The sequence below is a fragment of the Lissotriton vulgaris genome, chromosome 9, assembly GCF_964263255.1.
Source record: "Lissotriton vulgaris chromosome 9, aLisVul1.2, whole genome shotgun sequence".
NCBI lineage: Eukaryota > Metazoa > Chordata > Amphibia > Caudata > Salamandridae > Lissotriton > Lissotriton vulgaris.
The window spans coordinates 584,764,519-584,785,275 of NC_141697.1; the positions used below are offsets into that span (position 1 = coordinate 584,764,519).

The 20,757-nt window shown below is 41.2% G+C and overlaps 1 protein-coding gene across 2 annotated transcripts in view; it reads right to left on the bottom strand.

Moving 5' to 3' along the window:
• Positions 1–4,173: 4,173 nt before the first annotated feature.
• The window catches only part of LOC147691879 (prospero homeobox protein 1-like), a 79,824-nt gene continuing 63,240 nt past the window's right edge, over positions 4,174–20,757 (bottom strand). For both annotated transcript variants that reach the window (XM_086938149.1, XM_086938151.1), the window contains exons 3-5: positions 14,749–14,856; positions 6,283–6,477; positions 4,174–4,878 (exon numbers count right to left, since the gene is read on the bottom strand). In XM_086938149.1, the coding sequence (XP_086794275.1) occupies positions 4,693–4,878; positions 6,283–6,477; positions 14,749–14,856 (489 nt within the window). In that variant the 3' untranslated portion in view covers positions 4,174–4,692. The remainder of the gene's footprint in view (positions 4,879–6,282; positions 6,478–14,748; positions 14,857–20,757) is intronic.

Here is a 20,757-nt window from a genome sequence, read left to right on the forward strand (position 1 = left end):
ATAACAACCAATGTTTTACTCAATAATCAATTTGTGTCTATCTTTGTAAACTCTGAGTCTAACTCTATACCCTCCTTTCTAGCTCTGTATCAATACATCTAACTTCATCATTGCTATGTGTTTAACTCTATTATAGCCCTGTGTCCAATTCTGTAGGCCCCTTTGTGTATGACTCTATAGCTAAAGCTCTCCACTGCAGGCAGTCTTGCTAACGTTACGGCTGTATACCAACCTACCAGAAAACAAAGAAGCACTGTGACGGGTGTAGTTCCAATGTTTCAGGGCTGTTTGGGAGGGGCTTTATAACTTATTGAACCGCATATGTTTGTTTACCCTTAAGGTTAAGGTATAGAAGTACCTGAGGTGCATTTTCCTATGCCTGAAATGGATCTCTTCTACCATATATTTACACACACTTCGAACTGACATCTTGGGCAGATTATCGGTATTGCTTCTCGTTATTCTCCTCCCACACAAACTGTGCTAGTGCCTAAACGTTCTGACTATGAGCTTCATATCCAAGATTTAAAATGAACAGATTAATTTAAGAAACTGTAACCTATTAATTCAGTTGTACGGCCCCCTCTGACTCTAATCCTATAACCATCACTCTATATCTCTAGAACCCTTCCTGGATCAAGAACACTCCTTACCTATAACTCTAAACTCCTGCTTCTCATTCTATAATGCACTGTTAATAATCATCCATCTCTTCACTTGTTTTTCTTACTTAGGACGGATATGGGAGACAGGGAGCTCCCAGGTAGAGGAAATGCACAATGGTTCCCACAACCAGGGAGATAACTCCCTGAGTGTCAGAACCATTGCTTTTTAAAGTTCTGAAAACAAACTTACGCGTTGGGAGTTTATTTTCAGAAAACAAAAGTACTCAGATCGAGTCAAGGGTGGGCTCGGTGGAGGCCTCAGCTAAAAAAAAAACAAGCTGAGAGATATTCTCTATGCGATCTGAGAGGAAATCAGAGAATTGAAAATCGCACAAGAAAAGGCTCATAGGGAAGTTAAGAGTCAGTCCTACACTATCAATGACAATGTTTTGCAATTAAACCACAGACTTACGCAAGCAGAACAGAGCAAATTGGATCTCATGGGGCCTGATTGGCAAGGTTTCAGTGCAGCCGTCAGCGTGGCCACTCCACTGAAGGCAATCGGTGTCTGGCGGGGGGTTCTAAATGTGGCGGGTGATTCTCTACCAGGGATACAGAGGCCATGACTTTAATTAAAGTATTACATCTCAGCTAAAAAGAGAAGGCACATGCCTTTTCGAATTAAAAAAGTGCAGGTGCCAAGTGCCACCCATATAAAGCCTTGTAGGCAGCATGTTGAGGTACGCCTCACTCAGTGCATGGTTAGGTGTCCTTGTCCCCTAGACCACAATGGCATTTCTGCACTTACAGTCATTTGGAAGAGTGCTCTGCAAGGTGCATGAAGCGTTGGACGAGAAGGGCAGTGGTTGGAGTGTGAAGGTCAGTGCAGAGCAAAGGATGTTAAAGTTGGGCTTCTTTGTCATGTGCCAAACTGAAGCCATGAATTTCAGGAAAGAGGCGTGGTCAAGACTTATAAACTGCCCTTTCCAAGGTATTGTCTTTCCAGAGAATTCTAGCTAAGGTTCCCAATCCAAGAAAAGCAAAGCATTATCCTCTGATGTTAGTTATAAAGAGGCATCGCAATGTATTAGTTACTAGTGTTCTTTGCCTCCTTGCAACTATTTTTGTCCCGATATGAGCTTCTTGTAGTTGGAACTTCTGCTAGGTTCACTTCTGGATGTCCCTGCTTGACTCTTTCTTGTTTCCTGATGTCAGAGGGAGTCTGGAGCTTTCAAGGAAACTACTGTGTTATTATTCATTTTCTATTAGGAGCTATAAGATTGTCAAGGAGTTTTTTTTACCATTTGTGTTTTGGTCCTACTAACCGGGACCCCCCTAAGGAGACATTCAACACTTTTCTTGTGTATTATTAAGTGCAGGGTGGCACCATGTCTGTTGGAGTGAGTCACCATTTCCTCAGTCATTCAAGATGGAAACTCAAAAGACCTTCTCTACATCCAGTCCTTGACAGCTTATCATGGCTAAAAAGGAATGAACAGCTGCGCCTAGTGTGCAGATATTGCCCAAAATGGCATATCCACCAGAAAGATCTGGGGTGTTGGCTATTGAATATTTTCATTTGTTATTGTAGACTTTGTTGGATAGGCAACATATTTAGATATAAACACTGGCGGCTACTCCGCTAAGGCTGAAGAGTGTCGCCTCACAGCTTTGAAGCAGTGAAAGAAATGAAAAATATAATGATAATAACATAATCTTATTAAAATTTTATTTTGTCATGCTGTGGCAGCTTTGCGTGATGAGGCAGGGCTGCTCTGCTCACCGAGCAGGGGAGGAGTGGTAGCACCCTCCTAGGTGCATTATAGCCTGCATGGAGAACATGCCCAGGCCCCCAGGTAATGGCTGATCATTGAACCACGGTGCTCAGATCAATCAAAAAGCTGCATTGCAGCGTTGTAATTGGTCCGGGGAGCCTCGCTGCCTACTACCTGTTCCATTACCGACCCGACGAGAGACCCGGTAGTAAGGTACGTTTTTTCGTCTTTTTATAATCCCCTCCCCCGTTCCTGCACCGCCACCCCCGATCCGTGCCGGTCGATGTGGATATAAATGCATCTGTATCTCCGGAAATAGTCCCAAAATTGTAACAGGTAATCTAGTATGAAACCTAATTCTGATATTATAGGTCTGCCTGGTAATGATATTGTCTCATGATGCACTTTGAGCAGTGCATTTAAAGTACGGCAGACTTAGGTCGTCTGTCACTTGCAATTCTGCTTCTTGTTAGAAGTATATTCGGCCTCTCTCACCGACTGTATTTCTCTGTTGATTTATGTGGTGAGGACAGTATTAGGTCTGGTTTAGTTTCATCTGACAGGGGTCTAAGATATTTCTGTTTAGAGCCCCCCACAATCTGGTTGACTCCTGCACTACCTTTGTCTGCTGGTTTGATATTGTTATCATAACAAATCGTAAGAGAGGGTCCGAGGGAGGTGTATAATGACCAAACAGGCTAATACCCCCTGTGTAACTACCTAAATAACAACAAAGCCTGTAGGTCGAGTGGAGCTGAGATATGCCAATTAATACTGGTAAGAAATGCACGGGAAAATTTGAAAAAAGACTATCAACTGTTGCTGATTAAGTCCTAGGCTTTGTTGTTATTTAGGTTTGATATTGTTGCCATCCTGGTTTTTAAGGTAGTGTAAGGTCGTGCTCTCTTCTCTGAAAGTGTTTTTCACAGGTTCTGGACTTTGTCATTTCTACTGCCGCTAAATCTGCAAGTACTACTTTTTCAATGTGCCCACTTCAGGGGGTGGTGCCATTAGGAGGTGTAACTTGTGACTTTTTCGAAGCCAGTGTCTGATGTGGCATTGGTCTCACCGCTTCCTTTTTCATACAAAATGAGCCACAATTTTGTGTTTATGAAACATTGGTGAAGTTCTACCCATGTTTAAAGTGGTCATATTTTGTGGTGGAGGCAAACCTAGCCCTCTATGGAGAACAGATCTCGAGGGGTAGAGTGGCTTGTTAGCTACATTTACCCGTAAATTTAGTCTGAGTTCTGGTTGTTCTGGTGTCCTCTCCCTTTGCTCCTCATAATTCAGGGATAGTCTGATATCCTATGGTGATAGTATTGGCCACGATTCATTCCTTGAGAGCTTCCTCTGTCTCAGCCTAAAAACATCTCCTATTGTTAGTGCTAGGAACTCCTCTTTTTGCGAATGGGCCTTGCCAAAAACTAAAGGTCAGTTGCTGATGTTCACTTACTATTTTGTTTGCCAAAATTAACCTGTTTTAGCACGTCAAACTAGAACAAGAAAAAAGAGATCTTAAGGATCTTAAATCTAGTTGCAAAAAAGCAACTTAGAAGCTGATTATGTCAAAACAACATTCAGAACTAAAAAAGCAAAACACCCAATACATTCACCTTCATAGCAAGACAAATATGAGTATTTCACATCGATTAAAAGTGAACCAAGTATGAACCAATTTTGGAGGGCGGTCTGCGATAAGTAAGTGGCCTATCAAATTGTTGTTGGGATATTTTCAACTTAAATCTTTACCTAAATGTTACAGTTCTTAAAATAAAACGCTGACAAACCAATTCAGTTCAAAATGTAAGTTCTTTATTTGAAGAATTACAAACGGGCACAATATACCCAAATATCTTGGTAATTAAATAAATACAATTTTAAAACTTCAGAGCACTCCATCATTCACTATGTCAGATGACAACCGCAAGAACTTGTATCTAGATTGTAGTAATTTAAAGTATTTCTGGTTGAGGTGCAAAATAGTCACATTTTCATTCAACTTTCGAGTGAAATGGCTGCAGCTAGTTGTGGGGATTCAGAGCAATGTGCAAGATTTAGCCAGACCTGAGTATAGGTGCACACTTCACTTTTAAAATACTTCATTTTTCAGCAGCAAAATCAGTTTGCCCACAACAGAGTCATTCTAACAGGGACGGGAGATTCCCGTCAGCGCTAACAGTGGGTAAGGTATCCACTTCAAAGCCAATAGGTCCCATAAAAAAATAAAATTGGTTTGTCCCTGCTTGTCCTCGCTGTTGCTTCCAGGGATCCACACAAGACCATCTGAAACCAACATTGATCACACAAGTTCACTCGTTCATTGTTTCCAGCAAGCAATTGGTGGATTTAAAGGCCTCCGGAATATCACTATCTAGCTTGCAGATAACCTTGTAGATGGCTTTCTTCCAAGAAGGGTCAGCATCTTTCCCCGTGAGAACGGCACTGAAAAATTCACGCAGAGTGATTTGGGAAACATCAAGGAACTTGACTGGAATCTTTAAAAAAAAACACAAAAGTTTGTTAAGTACATTAACTTACAATAACTTGGCTCACGTATACATTCCTGACCATTTCATAATTCACCACAACTTACATCCAAGGCCAACCCAGTATCCCACTTTTGTGAATGAATTGCTACTCAAGAAGGCGATGAAGCTAGTGTCATCAATATGACAATGCCCGTGCCCCCATGACTTATATCTGTAATGCCAAGATCAAGATCATCGAACATTCCAGGAAAGCCCTTGTGCTGATTATCACTACATTTATTGATACCGCAGTCATACACAGGGCATTGTTCCCTTGAAACTAAAACATGTTCAACTAACCCCGTTAAGAAACCTAATGTTGACTTGGGACCCTTGAACAAAGACCTTTAGACAGTGTCCAGCTCTGGCCAAGATCCTATAAACTGTTGTCAACACCCAGAGAAACTGTTCATTGCTTAAGACCATGACCATACTTTTGCAATTGTCCTCCACCACTCTTTGGCAAACAAAAGGGTTGACCACAAAATACTCCCAAATCATCATGCAAGAGTTTAGGAGGTCCAGCCCCCTACTTGTTCACCTCATTCCTGTGTCACAGATCTCACCAGCTGAAACAGTCTACTTCCTGGCTACTCCAGCAACCCTCTGCTGAGGGTCCCACAAGGAGCATCTTATCTCTGTCCCTATTTGATACCTATATAGTACCCCTGTGCTGCTTTGTGAGGACTATTACACGTACACCGACACCCAGATACGTACCAAAATATCCAACATCCCAGTAACATTCAGCATTTGCAAGACAGCCTAATGCAGATCATTCAGTGTAATAGGTTGTGCTGAAATGCCTATAAGACTCAGTGTCACCGTTAGGTCCTAGAGTCAGTCTGCCAGCCCATAAGGTGGACAGAGGCACAGGCTTTCGGCTCACTGGTGGAAGTCAGCCTCCATATTTAGAGATTCCTGTTCCTCCAACCTCAAATGAGGCCCAGTGAATCTATTACTAGGCAGAGGCATCCCTACTTAGCTAGAGTTGGCCAGGTGCAATAAGCAGCAGTTCTTTCTAAGTATTAAAACAAATGTACTGCCAGCAAAGAGAAAACATGGCGTCTGGCGCCATCAGTGGTCTGGCCACACAAGTTGCCTCATTTTTAATGAAGGTGGCAGGCTTGCTTGTAATTAAAAATCTATAAGTGTCACTGAAGCACAGCAGATTTATAAAAGCATGGGACCAGTGGCATGATATGGCCAACCTAACCATTAAACTTCACCCCTCGAGCCTGCCCTGGCTCAGTTAATCCCTTCTTTCATGTCTGCCTCCACATCCCAGACTTTCTCCACAGCACCTTTACCTTCCTCCCAGGCCTGGTTCATTTGGCTTCAAAGTAAACACATTAGCAAGAGTCAACTCACCTCATAGTCACTGGACTTGTTATAGTGCTGGTTTAGGATGCGGGCCAGCTCAGAATCCCGAGTCACGGTCAGCCTGTCTGCACTGACCACCCCCTCTGTCACTGCCTGGCGGGAGAATTTCTCCATCTGAATGTAGAAGAACTCACGGAAGTTGCTGAACCACTTGATAAGCTGGGAGGTGATGGAGCGGTTGAACTATGGAGAGATAAGAGTGAATGGTGAGTGCAAATAATAATTCAAAACCCCAAGGGAAGACTGGTGAACGAAATCTGAGGGCTTCATGCAAATAAATCCACAACTTACACACTACTGTGACTCATTTACTTGTAAAGTCACCCTGCCTCTATATAACTGTGACTTCGGAAGGGTATCAAGGCACATTGTGTACAATACAAAGTATGTTTCACAACTCGTACAGCAATCCCTTTGCAGCCCTCACCATCATGCCCACCTGCCTCCCCTCACTTTAATCAGCTTTCTCTTTGCTCCCTCCATGATGGAGATGCAACAACACATAGAGAGTGGATATGGTGGGCATGTATTATTGTGAGGGGCAGGGAGTGCGATGCGAGGAATTTAAAAGTACTGCAAGTAACTTGCCCTCACACCCACATCCCACCCACCGCCTTCGTCCACACCAATGTGAAAATTTTCAAGCATTCCTGAAAACAGAAAAAGTATGTCTTAGCCCAAAATATCCTTCAGACAGCCCAGCCAAACCAGCCATATACTCTAAAAGAAAAATCCATTGCATAGTCCTCACAAAAAAGTACTAGCCCAAGTAAATTGTTGATCTAGGCCAGTTGTGGTAAGTCTTGCGCACCACCCAAACTGTTAACAATTACATTATTTAGATAACAGTTTTGATAGTTAAATATGCAAGAAGAACAAAATAATAGCGTCCTGATCTACTGCTCAGCTATTCACTAAGGGGCAGATTTATGTTAACTGGCGCATCCCCAGGGATGCGCCAGTTAACGTGCGCCACAGTGCGCCACAGCTCCGCCACCCATGGTGCGCCGCATTTATAATGCGGCGCACCATGGTGCAAAAACGGCACAGATGCGTGACGCATCTGTGCCGGAAATGTGGCGCATTGCTGGAGTTGCGATCTATTCGTATTAATGAGAGGCACTGCCAGACACAGTGCAACAGATGTAGTAGCACAACATTAAGCTTGAAGATTCAAGGAAAATTGAATAATTGTGTGCACAGAGGATCAACATACGTTAATGCTATTGCATGGTCCACATGAAGTAATATAAAGAAATGTCTGAGCTCCCATGAACCGCCTTGAATCCTTTGTTTGCGTCCACTTCATAGATAATGAAAAAGAAGCATTGGCATAGCCAATAGGTCTCGCCTTTGGGACCTTATAAGTGTTTAGCCAGAGATATTGACTTTCCCTATGTTTTAAGCTGTGCTGTACATTAGTTTGTAGAATGCTGCAAAGTTATAATAAAGAAGTGTTTAAAGCATTTTTGTTACCTTATATATAACCAAGAAAGCATTACGTACAAGTGAAAGAGTATATTAAAAAAGTATTACCTATAAATAATGCCATGATCTAATTTTGTTCTTTAAATGCTGGTAACGTGTTTCTGCGTGTGTTAATGCTTGCTTGTTATGTTTTTTGTTGTTGTTATGGGGGGCATGAATAACAGGAGGCTGAAGCTTGGAGAAATAGTACCTGTGTAACAGTTAGTGAGATAGTTAGCAAGTTAATTTGTTTGTTAATGATAGAGTTGGTTAGTTAGATAGTGAGACAGTGAGAGAGTTAGTAAGTTAATGAGACAGTGAGAGAGTTAGTAAGTGAGTGAGTTAGTGAGAGAGAAAGTTATTTAGTAAGACAGAGAGGTAGCGAGTTAGTTAGTGAGAGAGAGGTCTTAGAAGCATAACTAACCATGATTGACTATAAGCAGAGCACTAGTGCCGGTGCTCAGCACCAACAGTTTTGAAAAGCAGGTGCAGGGACTGGTTGTTATCTCACTCTCTATTTTTGCCGTCACCCCCAGGTGTTTTTTTTCTGCAGGAATACTAGCCTTCATTGCCTTTCAGGTAACTTCAAAAAGACTCGCTATAGTTCTTTCTAAGTCCCATCATATCAGAACTAAAGCATATTCAAAATGCTATGGAACGAAGCAATAACTGTTACTTATTTATTTTATGCAACCAACAACCATAAACAAAGCCAAGAGTCCCGGCTTGTTGTAGATATAATGTTACTTGTTGAGACATATATCTAAATGCACTAACTGAAGCAGCAAAATACCAATCGCGTAACACACTATGCTAAACACTATTTTTCAGTTAGTGATTGCTGCCCGTGGCAGGTGCTAAGTTAGGGCCATTGTAGGTAGCTGCCTTATGGCGCTATGTAATGCGACACTTCCCCCACCATGGCGCGCAGTTTCAGCTGTTGCATGTCAAACACAAATCGCAGCAATGTGCACTACGCTCGCTGAGCTATCCTACCAGCTTCACAATGCATTAACTGACCATGAATGACTATATGCAGAGCACTAGTGCCGGTGCTCAGCACGATGAGACAACATTCCAGCCGAATGCTGCCAGTATCGTAGCTCTGAACAGTTCACCCCGCAAGAGCACACCGAGGTCACCACAGGAAGGGGGAGGTTTATCCACTTTACTTACTTGCCCCAGGCCAACCCCCTCCCAGCAAGAGTGATCTGTGGGATTCTGAAGGCAGCCAAAGGAACAAGAGCTGAAAAGAAATGAAGGGCACAGCCAAAGTCAGAGAACAGAAACCACAGAGAAAGGAGCATGTAAGGCTTTAAACACCTTCAGCATGCATGTTCTCCAGCCCATTTCAGTTGGCAAATATTTCTACTTGAAGAAAATATACACAACCACGATTCATAATAGAAAAAAACCTCAACACTGTTGGGCGAGATACCGTCTCACCACTAAAAGGTGTAGTGACCTGTAGCGCCACCTCGATAGTTTATCCCTCAAATTTCGATAAATTGAGTAGACTTAATTTGCCAACTCCTGTTACACAGACGGTAAAATCTGTGCTATAATATGCGCTAACTCAAAAACATTGTCTTAATTATTTGGCTGGACATAGAGTCCGACGAGCACTGCGACTACCGCAAGCCTCGGCACTAAGTGGAAAAGTGAAATGGCCGCCTAGTGAAATGAGTTGGAGCTCTGAGCCCCAGCATGCGCTCGGCCGGTTCCCATAGCAGACAGCCGCTGTGTTGTGTGAAAGTGAATTATAAAAGATCCATGAAATCGCCAGAGAAAGGGCGAACAGCAGAAAGGAGCGAGGGCCCTCCATCATGGCGGTTCCTCCCCTCTGAGCGGACAGAGCTGCGGGCTGCCGTGACTCACAGAGGCGGTCAGAGAAAGTAACCCGCTGAGCGGACAGAGCTGCTGATGTAAATTGAGCTTTTTGAAAACAATCTATCTTCTAAATAAGAACGGTAAACTCCCTTGCCTCTGTGTATTATGCTGTGACTAACAGAGGCGGTCAGAAAAAGTTACCCGCTGAGTGGACAGAGCTGCGGGCTAAAGAGACACAGGGAGGTCCATGGACAGCCTTTACCTTGCAGGAGCGAGCAGCGATAAGTGTGATAATTGAAAACAGATGGCGCTGCTGCTCGCTCCCGCAAGGGAAATGCCAAACGTGCACGATGCACGAGTGCCAATAGAAATCTGCGCTGCATAGGCGAGACCTAAAAAATGATATAGGATAATAAACAACACTTTTTCTCCAACCTAAAGGGTCTCAACCAAGATTGTTCTTAAAATAAGCATATTTAAATCAAAAACTTACATTGGCCAACAAAACACATTTAGGATGTAATCTACAAAATGCAAATAATCAATTGCATGATATTGTAGCCAGGAAACTATCACTGACTTTAATGTTTCTCAAGAACAAGGTCCCACTTAAAAGTTTGTTTTTGGAAAACAAGAAAGTTTGTGGAATGTCAGCCTAAAACATGGTGGCTGCTCACCAAAATTTTGGTATCTTCAAAGAAGCCTCCATCACATAAATATCTCTACAAGTCTGCAGAACTCTTGAAATATAAGGGGCGGGTAGTACAGCAGTGGTGGCGGAGGTAATGATCTCTGTCACCCTGACGGACGGAGGGCTGCCCACTATACCCTAAATCAGGCTCTAACACTTTAAACTGGATTCTACATAATCATTATAATATAGTCTGTTTTATCGATAAAATGAATATGACTTTTGTTTTCAATTCTCGGGAGCGCCCTAGGAGACCTAAATACAATGGCAATTCAAACATCATGAGTTTTGCTAGTTAATTTATATCTTTGCATTTTAGATTTTTAGATTCAACAAAAACTTTTTCAGGAAGTAATGTGTGTTGCCTGTGATGGTCTACTAGTTACTCTGTGCATATATGATTTAAACAAAAAAATAACCGATACCAGTCACTTGAGGCTGTTATCTATTAAGGTGTGTTTCATATATTATAAAACGTTGAGCTGTGTGCCTGACTTTTGCCTTCTTTTAGTTTCAGCCCATGTCACAGTTTTTGGGAATCAGTTCCAGTAGTACAAGATACTGAGAAAACGTTGACGTTTCCTTGAAACTGACTGAGCGTGCCCGAATGCACACAATGGGGCCGAGTCAGAAATGGCCTCCGCACTTGTGACGGAGGCCTGCAGTCGTGGCAGTGGGAGGGCAGGAAGGGGGCGCCAGCACGGCGGGACCTCCCCACTGCAGTTACTCATTGCGGAAGTCGGTTGACAAATGCGGGTTCCCTGCCACAAGTGGGCCCCCCCCCACCACCATGACTGCGGGGCTTTCACCACGAGTGAGGAAGCCCTTTGTGAATCTGCCCCAATTGAAAAAACCTACGGAGTACATTCCAGAATATGGGAAACAACTCAGATGATGGAAGCATTGGGCACCTGCCTACCTGTGTATAGATGCACCATCCGCAATGACGCTATTCAATGTCCTGTTTTTACTTGAATTCAGGGAGCGCCGTACGCCCAATAAAACATACATATAAAGGTCCGTTGGAAGTGAATTTAAGGAGGGAAATCTCTGCATTCATGTAAAAATCATATCAAACATTTGATGAAGACGACAACAGAGTTTCGTTGACCACTTTTTCTCAGTAAAAGAGATTGAAAGTTGCTTCTAGCTTCTAGAAGATGATGTAACCACACTAATCCAAGTGGTCTTCAGTGTCACTTGTTTATTGTTTCTGAATGTTGTGTGTTTAAAAAGCTCAACAATATTAAAATCAAACAGTGTAGGACCTTGGATCATGTAAACATATGTTGAAGAACCCATCAAAATAGTGTTTAACAACTAGGCCGTGCATTATGCTGGTGTAATTTTCGTAATTTCCGGCATTTTGTGGTACATTTGTTATACGAAATGCCTGAAATGATGCCATTTTGACACATTGTATAATTTTTTGTCCGCTAGGGGCAAAATTCTACAGTGGAAGCACAGGAACAGTATGAACAAACAGAACGCGAACGGCTACTGTCTGTGATACGTGCGATTTAGCACTATTTTTTAGATGCTTCCAAAATGGATGTGATGGCGCATTTCATAATAACAATTGTGCTAAATACCTTGTCTGCAGTTTGCATTATTTTCCTAAAATTTCATATAATTATGAAAAAGGAAATCATATGATATTCGTACATTGCTATTATCAACTGTATTCGGACGAGATGGAAGGAGTGGCTGAATTAACCTCAGCTGGAATGCTTGCAGCCGCATTATAGTAGATAGAGGAGGAGACCTGACCTGATAATTCTGGCAGGACTGTTCCTATTGGAGCAGGATCAAGACTAATTTGCTTTTGGCTCGTCTCTGTCTAGCGTGGCTTAGTGGGCGAAAAACCATGGGTTGAGAGTAACTGTTCCGACTTTACATTGTGCCTGGCCAACGTCGTCGCTACATGGAACAAAATCAATCCCGACACGTTCTCCCTATGCCCTTCATGAATGCAATGTAATTTTACTCCTCAGGCATAGCATACACTGAGGGTAAATATAAATGCCAGTTGCTACTTAAAGTTGTACTCCAGATGCAGACATTGTGTTTGAAATGTGTAAATGTTGATGGTTGGCAACTGTGGATACATTCTATGAAACATTTCATCAATTTTTATTGCTGTGAGAAGACTGAGGGATCACTGCATAAGTATATTAACTGTGATAAATGAGATGGAGAGGTGGGCCTCATAAAGGCAAAATTTCCCAAGGGGGTAGAAGATGTTCCCACCAGAAGAGAGTCAGCACTGGTACTTGCGTTCCTGGCAGAAGGGTTCTGAAGTAATTTAAATGGTACAGCCTTCCACAGGATCCTTAATCTGTGGAGAAATATAAGCCTGAAGAACCATCTCCAGCAATTAACGGACAACAATTCCTATTGTTCAGTCTATGAGAGAGGAAAGGTAAGGGGGATCTAGGCACACCCCTCCGTATGACCCCTAATCACTTATAACGTAGAAGGAAGCTATGGGTCAAGCCTGGGTCATAGTAATATAACAGTAGGCAAGTCGTAGGGATCCTGAGGCCACCTTCACTAATGGAAACATTCTGAGGAAATGTGATGGGTCCCAACTTGACTTTCCATTTATGACCCCTGTAAACCTTCTATAATCGAGAAGCAACATCATCACAGCTATGGTCCAACACAGCCGACTACTTCTGCAGATTGTACAAACTCAAGAATACAGACTCTCTTGAAATGATGGGATCCCCTGACCCTCTGAGCGAGATGCACGTTTGTGATTTCTGAAGCATTAACTAATAAAAAAAATTGTCTCCTTGTGGAAATTTCCTTGGATGAACATCTAGCTTTAAGCATTGAGAAGTCCCCTTGTGTAAGCCTGCATTGGTACATCAAAGCAGTCTCCAATGCCAGGTCATATGTGACTACTACTGGGGAATGCCAGCAATAGGCACAGAAGTTACCTTGGCCACATGTGGTGATTAGCAGCATGCTTAGGCCGGGGTCCCTGGGTTCTAGTAATGACTCAGTAGGAGGTTCTTGGATTCCAATAATGATGAAATGGGGGGCCCCGGGTTCCAGTAATGATTAAGTGGGAGTCCCCATAAGTCAAATGATTTAGAACCACTGGAGTGGAGTAAACTAACTACGACTAGAAGATTGGAATAAGAGCGCAGACATTAAACCAATGATTGAGTTAAAAAGGAAAGAATACCCAACTTAGAGATGTTAACTCAACAAGAGACAGCACCTACATAGACATTAAAGCTAAGAGAATGATATAATGATACACTTGGAGACATTAACCCAAGAGAACAAGACATAATAGCTGCATACAGATATTAAAACAACAGGGCCGTAACAGAGTATTCAATTTAGAGACATTGATCGAACTACAAAGGAGATGGAAAATATCTAATTTGAATCCCTTGATAGATGGAAAAACAACGTTGAGACATTACCTATGAAAGAGAAATAATACCAAATTTACAGACATTAAATCAATGAGAGGGAGCAAAAGTGATAGAGCAGGGCATGAAGAGCCAGCTTAAATGCTTTGAACCTATGTGTTGTGTGTGTGAACGTCGCATGCGTGCTTGTGTGTAAGAGAGAGACTACTCAATTCATAAACATTAACTAGTAGAAGGAATACCCTGCTAAGAGCCATTAAAGAGATACTTCATTGACACAGCCTCTCCCCGACAGACTGAAGCTACCTAACACCACCAGATAAACTACTTTGCCCCACTACCAGTAGAACCTCTTAATTGTATCTGAAATAGTTCTTCATTGTTGGGACGATGTGACCCGCCCCTTCCCTCCTGCTCACGCACTCGAAAATGATGTATGGTGCCAGCTTATCTAGGCTATATTTACAACAAGGGGTGGTGAGGGACAGAGTCTCTGAATTAAACAGAATACTCTCACCCAGTCAAGAGATCAGGGCTAGATCCAACACCGTTTTTTAACTCACTGCACCATCCCAGTTTCAGAACCTGGCTGTATGCAAATTAGTCTTTTCCTGTCCCAGTGCATGATGGGAACAGGGCAAACCAAACTACACAAGCCAATTCTTACACTGGGAAGGAAACAAGCTACCGGGGACCGGTTTCTGGCATTTCAGCCTCTTCGGCCCGGCTTGCTTGAATCCTGATGGTGCAATGAGCAAGGGACTCACATCTGAGTATACCCTTCCACGCTTAGGGTGGACAAAAATATTTACAACAAGGGGTGGTGAGGGACAGAGTCTCTGAATTAAACAGAATACTCTCACCCAGTCAAGAGATCAGGGCTAGATCCAACACCGTTTTTTAGCTCACTGCACCATCCCAGTTTCAGAACCTGGCTGTATGCAAATTAGTCTTTTCCTGTCCCAGTGCATGATGGGAACAGGGCAAACCAAACTACACAAGCCAATTCTTACACTGGGACACTCTGTTCATCACCAACCCCTTTTGTAAAGCTTATCTAGGCTGCATGCTTACCTTGACATCGTTGAAGTAAGTCTTCAGGGTTGTGGAGCTGGGATAGCGACAGTAGAAAAACATAAGCTTAGCCTTCTTCAGATGCCCTGGAGTCAGGCCCTCCTGAGAGTGATAGAGTTAAGGAACCTTCTAAATAAAACAAGGGTGTGAAGAAAGGAGAGATCGCAAGGTCAAGAATGAAAATGAGTATGGAGAATGAGCACTCACCCGTAGTAATGTCTAAAGAGATTTATGTTTAACACAGCAATAGAACAGAGATCATATAATTCCATCATTTTCATATTCGATTCAACACTTTGGGCCTAGTTCACAAACTTAAATCTAAGCTAAGCGTAGTGATCTCTGGGCATGTAGATAAATGCAATTCAGTGATTCTAGGCTGTAGTATGCACCCAGTAGTAGGGAAATCTGTCCCCACCTCCTTACAGCTTATTACGGGGGCAGGGACACGTACAACTGAATATATGACCTTAAAGTTACTGCTAGTAAATTACTACTATTTCAGGGAGAAATCTGGCAAATGTAGTTCAACATAATGTAGATGGAGATGGCACCCTATGATATGTTGCACCACAAATTAAAAAGAATAGAGAAATAGGCATAACCTCAGGAAAATAATGCATACCTGACAAACATTAATATTGGTAGCACATAAGTAGAGCCTAAAACCTGGCTATGATGTCTCCTCTAGTGCTGTGATACGATGCAGAGTCAAACCTCAGCTGTAGTTGTATTGTGTTCCATTATGTGTGTGTTTGTGTTTTTGAACATGCATTTTGTTGTGATGTATGGTTGAGTGTGTATAGAGTAGTGTTACATGTGAAATCAGTGAAGTTTTTTAAAATTATTAGCCATTTATATATTTGTAATTTGCTCAATATATGAATCTGTTGTATTTACATTTACACAATGTGATATTTGTGTGTAATAATGTTTATGACCATGTTTAATTAATTGTATTTCTTTTACTTTGTAATATTGTAAAATTAGGTTTTTAGGGGTATCTGCAATATCTAATGTTCTATGACATTTTTTTTCTCCATTTTTGATGTAGGTCTTTGTGGTGGTAGCACTATTCCCTGCTTTTATTGTTTTGAGCATGGTTCATTGCAGTATCTGTAAGTACACAATTTGTGGTGTGTGACTTACTCCAAGGCTTGAATGGAGTAGATGAGCGCTTATTTTGGCTTAAGTAACACTGGAATAGATCTGTTCGTAACTTTGGTGGATTGCATATAACTTACCTTTTTGTATGTGTTTTTGTATTTAAATGTCCCTCAGTGTTCCCATCCTTAATTTCCCCATTCCTTCTGCCACTTTATAGTAGATATTCCCTATTTTCCAGGCAGTCCCCTTGCCACACCCACATATACAGTTAAAACGCTGAACTACAGTTTCACAGTTGTTTGCACTCTTGATTGAGAACTCTGCATATGAGAGATAACACTTGGGCAGGCTTAGATCTACGTCCATACCTTTGAGAATTGCATTTATGAGCATGTGAATTAGTACTACAGGAGTACTACTACACATACTCTGAAACGTCTATGTCAATTGCTCTGTCAACAACTTAACCTCTGAAAAGTAATAATTAAAAATATAGACTATAAGAAGAAAGACATGAAAAAAGACCAACCTACAAAATGTTTAATCTTTTTAAATGCTCCATATCTAGCCAAACATACTTCCCACCTATTGTAGAAAAGAGTTAGTTTACTGTTATGACTACCATTGTAAATCAGATGGCTGTACACTCCAAAATGCTATGTTTTGATTGGCTCTCAGACGGTCAATATCTACACATGAGATTCATAGCCAGTATCTGAGACAAGCCTCATTATAGTACCAATCAACATAATTGAACACCTCCGTCCCCTTACAGCTGTCGGTAAAGATCACAGAGAGACCTCAAAAGAGGTGCAGGCCCCTCCACCGAACTCATGCAAAGACTCCACACAATCCAGAATGCAACTGCCAGACTGATCCTCAAACTGCCTAAAAGGGCACACATCACCCAGCACCTGAAAAACCTCCCTTGGATCCCTGTCCAGAACAGATACCAATTCAAGCTTCTGATCCATGCCTACAAAGCCCTCCATGTCCAAGGACCCGCATATATGAACCACCGCCTGCACTTCCACCGACTGACCAGGAATCTTTGCTCCGTGCACCTCACCATTGCACAGATAGCAAGTATTTGCTGCTGCCGTTCCGGAGGACGATCCTTCTCACACCTCACCGCCAAAGACTAGAACACCCTCCCCCTTCATCTCGCACCGCACCCTCACTGACCCTCTTCAGGAAGAGACTCAAGAGTTGGCTCTTTGACTGATACCATGCAGCACAGCGTCTGGATACCCTCTAGGGTGATTAGCAGTGCTATACAAGTACTACTTGATTGATTGAGAAAAAAAGAACTATAGTGTTTACCTGGCTCACAGAATGTGCTGGTACTGACAGACATGCTACTGTAGGAGAGAGCTTTGGAATCATTCACTTCCCTGTGCAGAAGATTGAATATGGATATGAAAATGGGTCTTACATCTGCTTTTGAAACCTCCCCCAAAAAATGAGTACCCAAAAATATTCTTTTCCATGTATTTTGTAAAACCATTACAACGCGGTATGGTTACATCGTGGTTTTAACAACGCAAGTTGTTACATCGAATTGCACTGGAGGGCGCCCTAGACTAAGGAATAGTGTGAATTACTATTCCAGCACCTTCCCTACTGTACGTAGACTGGAGTTGGAATAGTAATTCACACTATTCCTAAGTCCAGCGCCCTCCAGCGCAAGTCGATGTAACGACTTGCGTTGTCAAAACAGCGATGTAACATATTGCATTGCGAAGGTACGCGTTGTATCATCATACATCCATATATAATGTGTTCCCGGACAGTTAAAATTGTATAGTCTGTGAGTTTTCACTGTTTCAAAACTATTGCTTCATTGTTCTGAGTTACGTTATTTATGTTACAATATTTTAATTACCTTTGAATGTTATTACTTCTAAAGTACTAAACAATAAATATATATTTTTACATGCGTTTATCATTTCCTTACATTTAAATATCAATACAAATGGCTCTGAAGCCAGTGCATATTAACACGGGGCAATGCAACCACTGACCAAAGAAAGTGGTAGAACTGAAAAGACAAATGAAATGTCTAACAGCAACTCAATATACTGGAAGCACAAACCTATTAATTAAAAAAAATAAACGCTGTCTGCAGATATATTCCCGCAACTGTAATTAAATCTACTCTCATGCATTTAAGTGGCAGACTTTAAAAACGTCTATTTTTACCAAAATGTTACTATTTTTAAATGAAGGAGGTATTGAGTGACAAAATTGACAAAGATGTAGAAAGGTAGTGCTGGAGTTAGGTTAGGGTGTCTCTTATTAACTATTTAAAACCCATAAACATATATTTTGTCATAAAAGTCTAAAACAAATACTTCCCCCCACAAACAGCTGGTTTTTGCAATAACCCCTCAATGTTCCTTTATTCAGAGTCTGCTTCAAAGAAAAGGCTTTAATTTCAACAGCTTCTACTACAGCAACATGGTACCCAGGAGTAACCTATTTTTGTAATGAATATGGGATGCTGGCATTCTAGTTGTTCATTAGAACTTAACTCTATGCTGAAGATAGAGTAGAACACTCAGCAATATTACTTCGGTTGGAAGTATGTTCCACTCAACATGACAGACTTTCTTCTCACATGGATGAGGAAGATATTCTAGAAGATATAGAAAATCGGTCATCATTTTAACTTTCAGAAGCACTAACTGCCTTTTCCATGGCAAAATTAAACACCCCATTTTGTTCATTTACTGCTATCTCCCTCATAGACAATGTTTTCTACTGCCCTTATTTCAGCAACACAGCTTTCAGGTCTGCCCCACAGTTGTCATGAATATGAATGCAAGCATTATAGTCACTTATTAGAAGTATGCAGTGAAGCTGCAGTAGAACACTGGGGAATCAACTGACTGATGCTGCTGCTGTTGGAATTCCACATTTTACACAGATTGTTTTCTCCACTGGAGTAGGTGGTCTATATTTTGGAACTGATACAAAATGGAACTCATTTTAGCTTATGGACCAGCAACCATAATTTCCACTTTTCTCTCAAAGAAGGTTCATCAAATCCTATCAGAGGATCAGTATTTTTCACCAAGTGAAATCATCTTAGAAATCACACATCTAAAAAATTAGTATTTAACCAACAATAAATAATTTACATTGTGACTAAAATCTAATATCACCCTTTCTATATGTTTCTTTTTCTAACACTCAATATTAAGCATTCGCTATAATGCATTTCAAGTGAACCTAAACAGAAAAGCCTTTTCACCAAAAAGAACCCAACAAGTATGCTTATTGTTCCATCGAAATAGTACTATGAAAAACTTACAACTGATAAAACAATTTTGTAAATTTCATCCCAAATTTGAATTGCCTGATTTATAATAGCAATATTATTCAGGGGCACTCTCACTGAGTTATTGACCAGAGTGGATTATGGCCCTCGGTTTCACCTCCTGCCCTTTGACCCCACTCCAGGCAATAACTATCTGGGAGTGCTTTCCCTTCTTGGTAATATTGCTTAATTCAAGCATATTTAGGAACAAGAATTTCTACGTGGTATTATCTGCAGGTCAACTTTTTTGTAGGTAGCTAATATTTGTATGGTCTTTGTTTTCACAGTCTGGAATTTTGAGTCTTTATTTTGTTGACTATATTTTTACAAACTACCATGCCAGCATGGGTAGGAAAACTAGATGCTTGTTACAAATGTAATAAATTTAATATAAGGCAGTTAACATGGAGTGTCCCCTTTGCCTGCTACAGCGACCATTGCCACTCAATATACATATCGAACTGATCACTAGCCCCGGGCAGACTCGGAATAAGGAATGAGCGTCCCCTCACCGAGAGGTTTCACTGAACAACATGAAGAACAATGCTGTACATTTTGTGGGGAAATACAGCACAGAATCTTTTAGATGGCCTGGTGGCCATCTCAGTTATTCATTCATCAGTCTGTCTTTCATCGCTGACGCTTTCCTTTTGTAGCAACAGTAAGCAGAACTTTCGCTATCAATGGTGCAGTAGGTACAGGGGCAGATGGCCCCATGGCTGGATGGGATTCTGTGCATGACAATTAAGTTGTTTTAATTGTCAGCATTCGGATAGACAGCCTATTATCAATGCTTTCATTTAGACCCACTGCACACTTGCCTCCGACAGTGCAGGCCTTCAGCTGTAATATTCGGATCTTTTCTTTTTTTAATTGTAGAAATGTCTCTCTGGAGTCAAGACCATGATGCAGTGGATTTTTCTGTTATTTGTTAAGAATTCAACAGTGCTCCTTTGGGAAAAAGAGAGATTTGTGGTTGTTCAGCTGTACTACATCATTTTCTAGAGTCTTACGTGGTACTGGGAACACATGGACGTAAATCAATAGACCTCTTTAAAAGTGTCTAGTTCATAGAGGGCTGTTCACAAAAGTGAACTTACACATGAGTAAATCTACACGTGTATGTTTACTCTTACCCTTTTGGGTAACTTCACTACTTTCGGCTATTCACCATTTACAAGCGCAAAGTTTGTCAAAAGTGTACACTTACATGTCCTTAAACCCTTGCATTCAAGGGGTAGAGCCTAATTTAGGAGTGTAAAGTTACTACTTCTAACTTTTCACATGTAGGCGGGAATCTCCGCCACCGAGGCAGAGATCTTCCTTTGGTAAAATACAGGGGAAAGTTTATAAGTTTATTAAACATAAAAAAATAGTAAAAATATTTTAAGGATAAATGGTTATGTAAATGCATTTAAAATTATACTTTAAATGTAGAACATAATAGAAAAATGCTACAGCAATAATGGAATTTTTAATTAACTATTTAATGATTTTGAATATATTATAATTTATTTAAATGATTTTTCTTCAGCTTGAAATAGAAATAATTTCCTACCTAATGTATAAAATATATATTT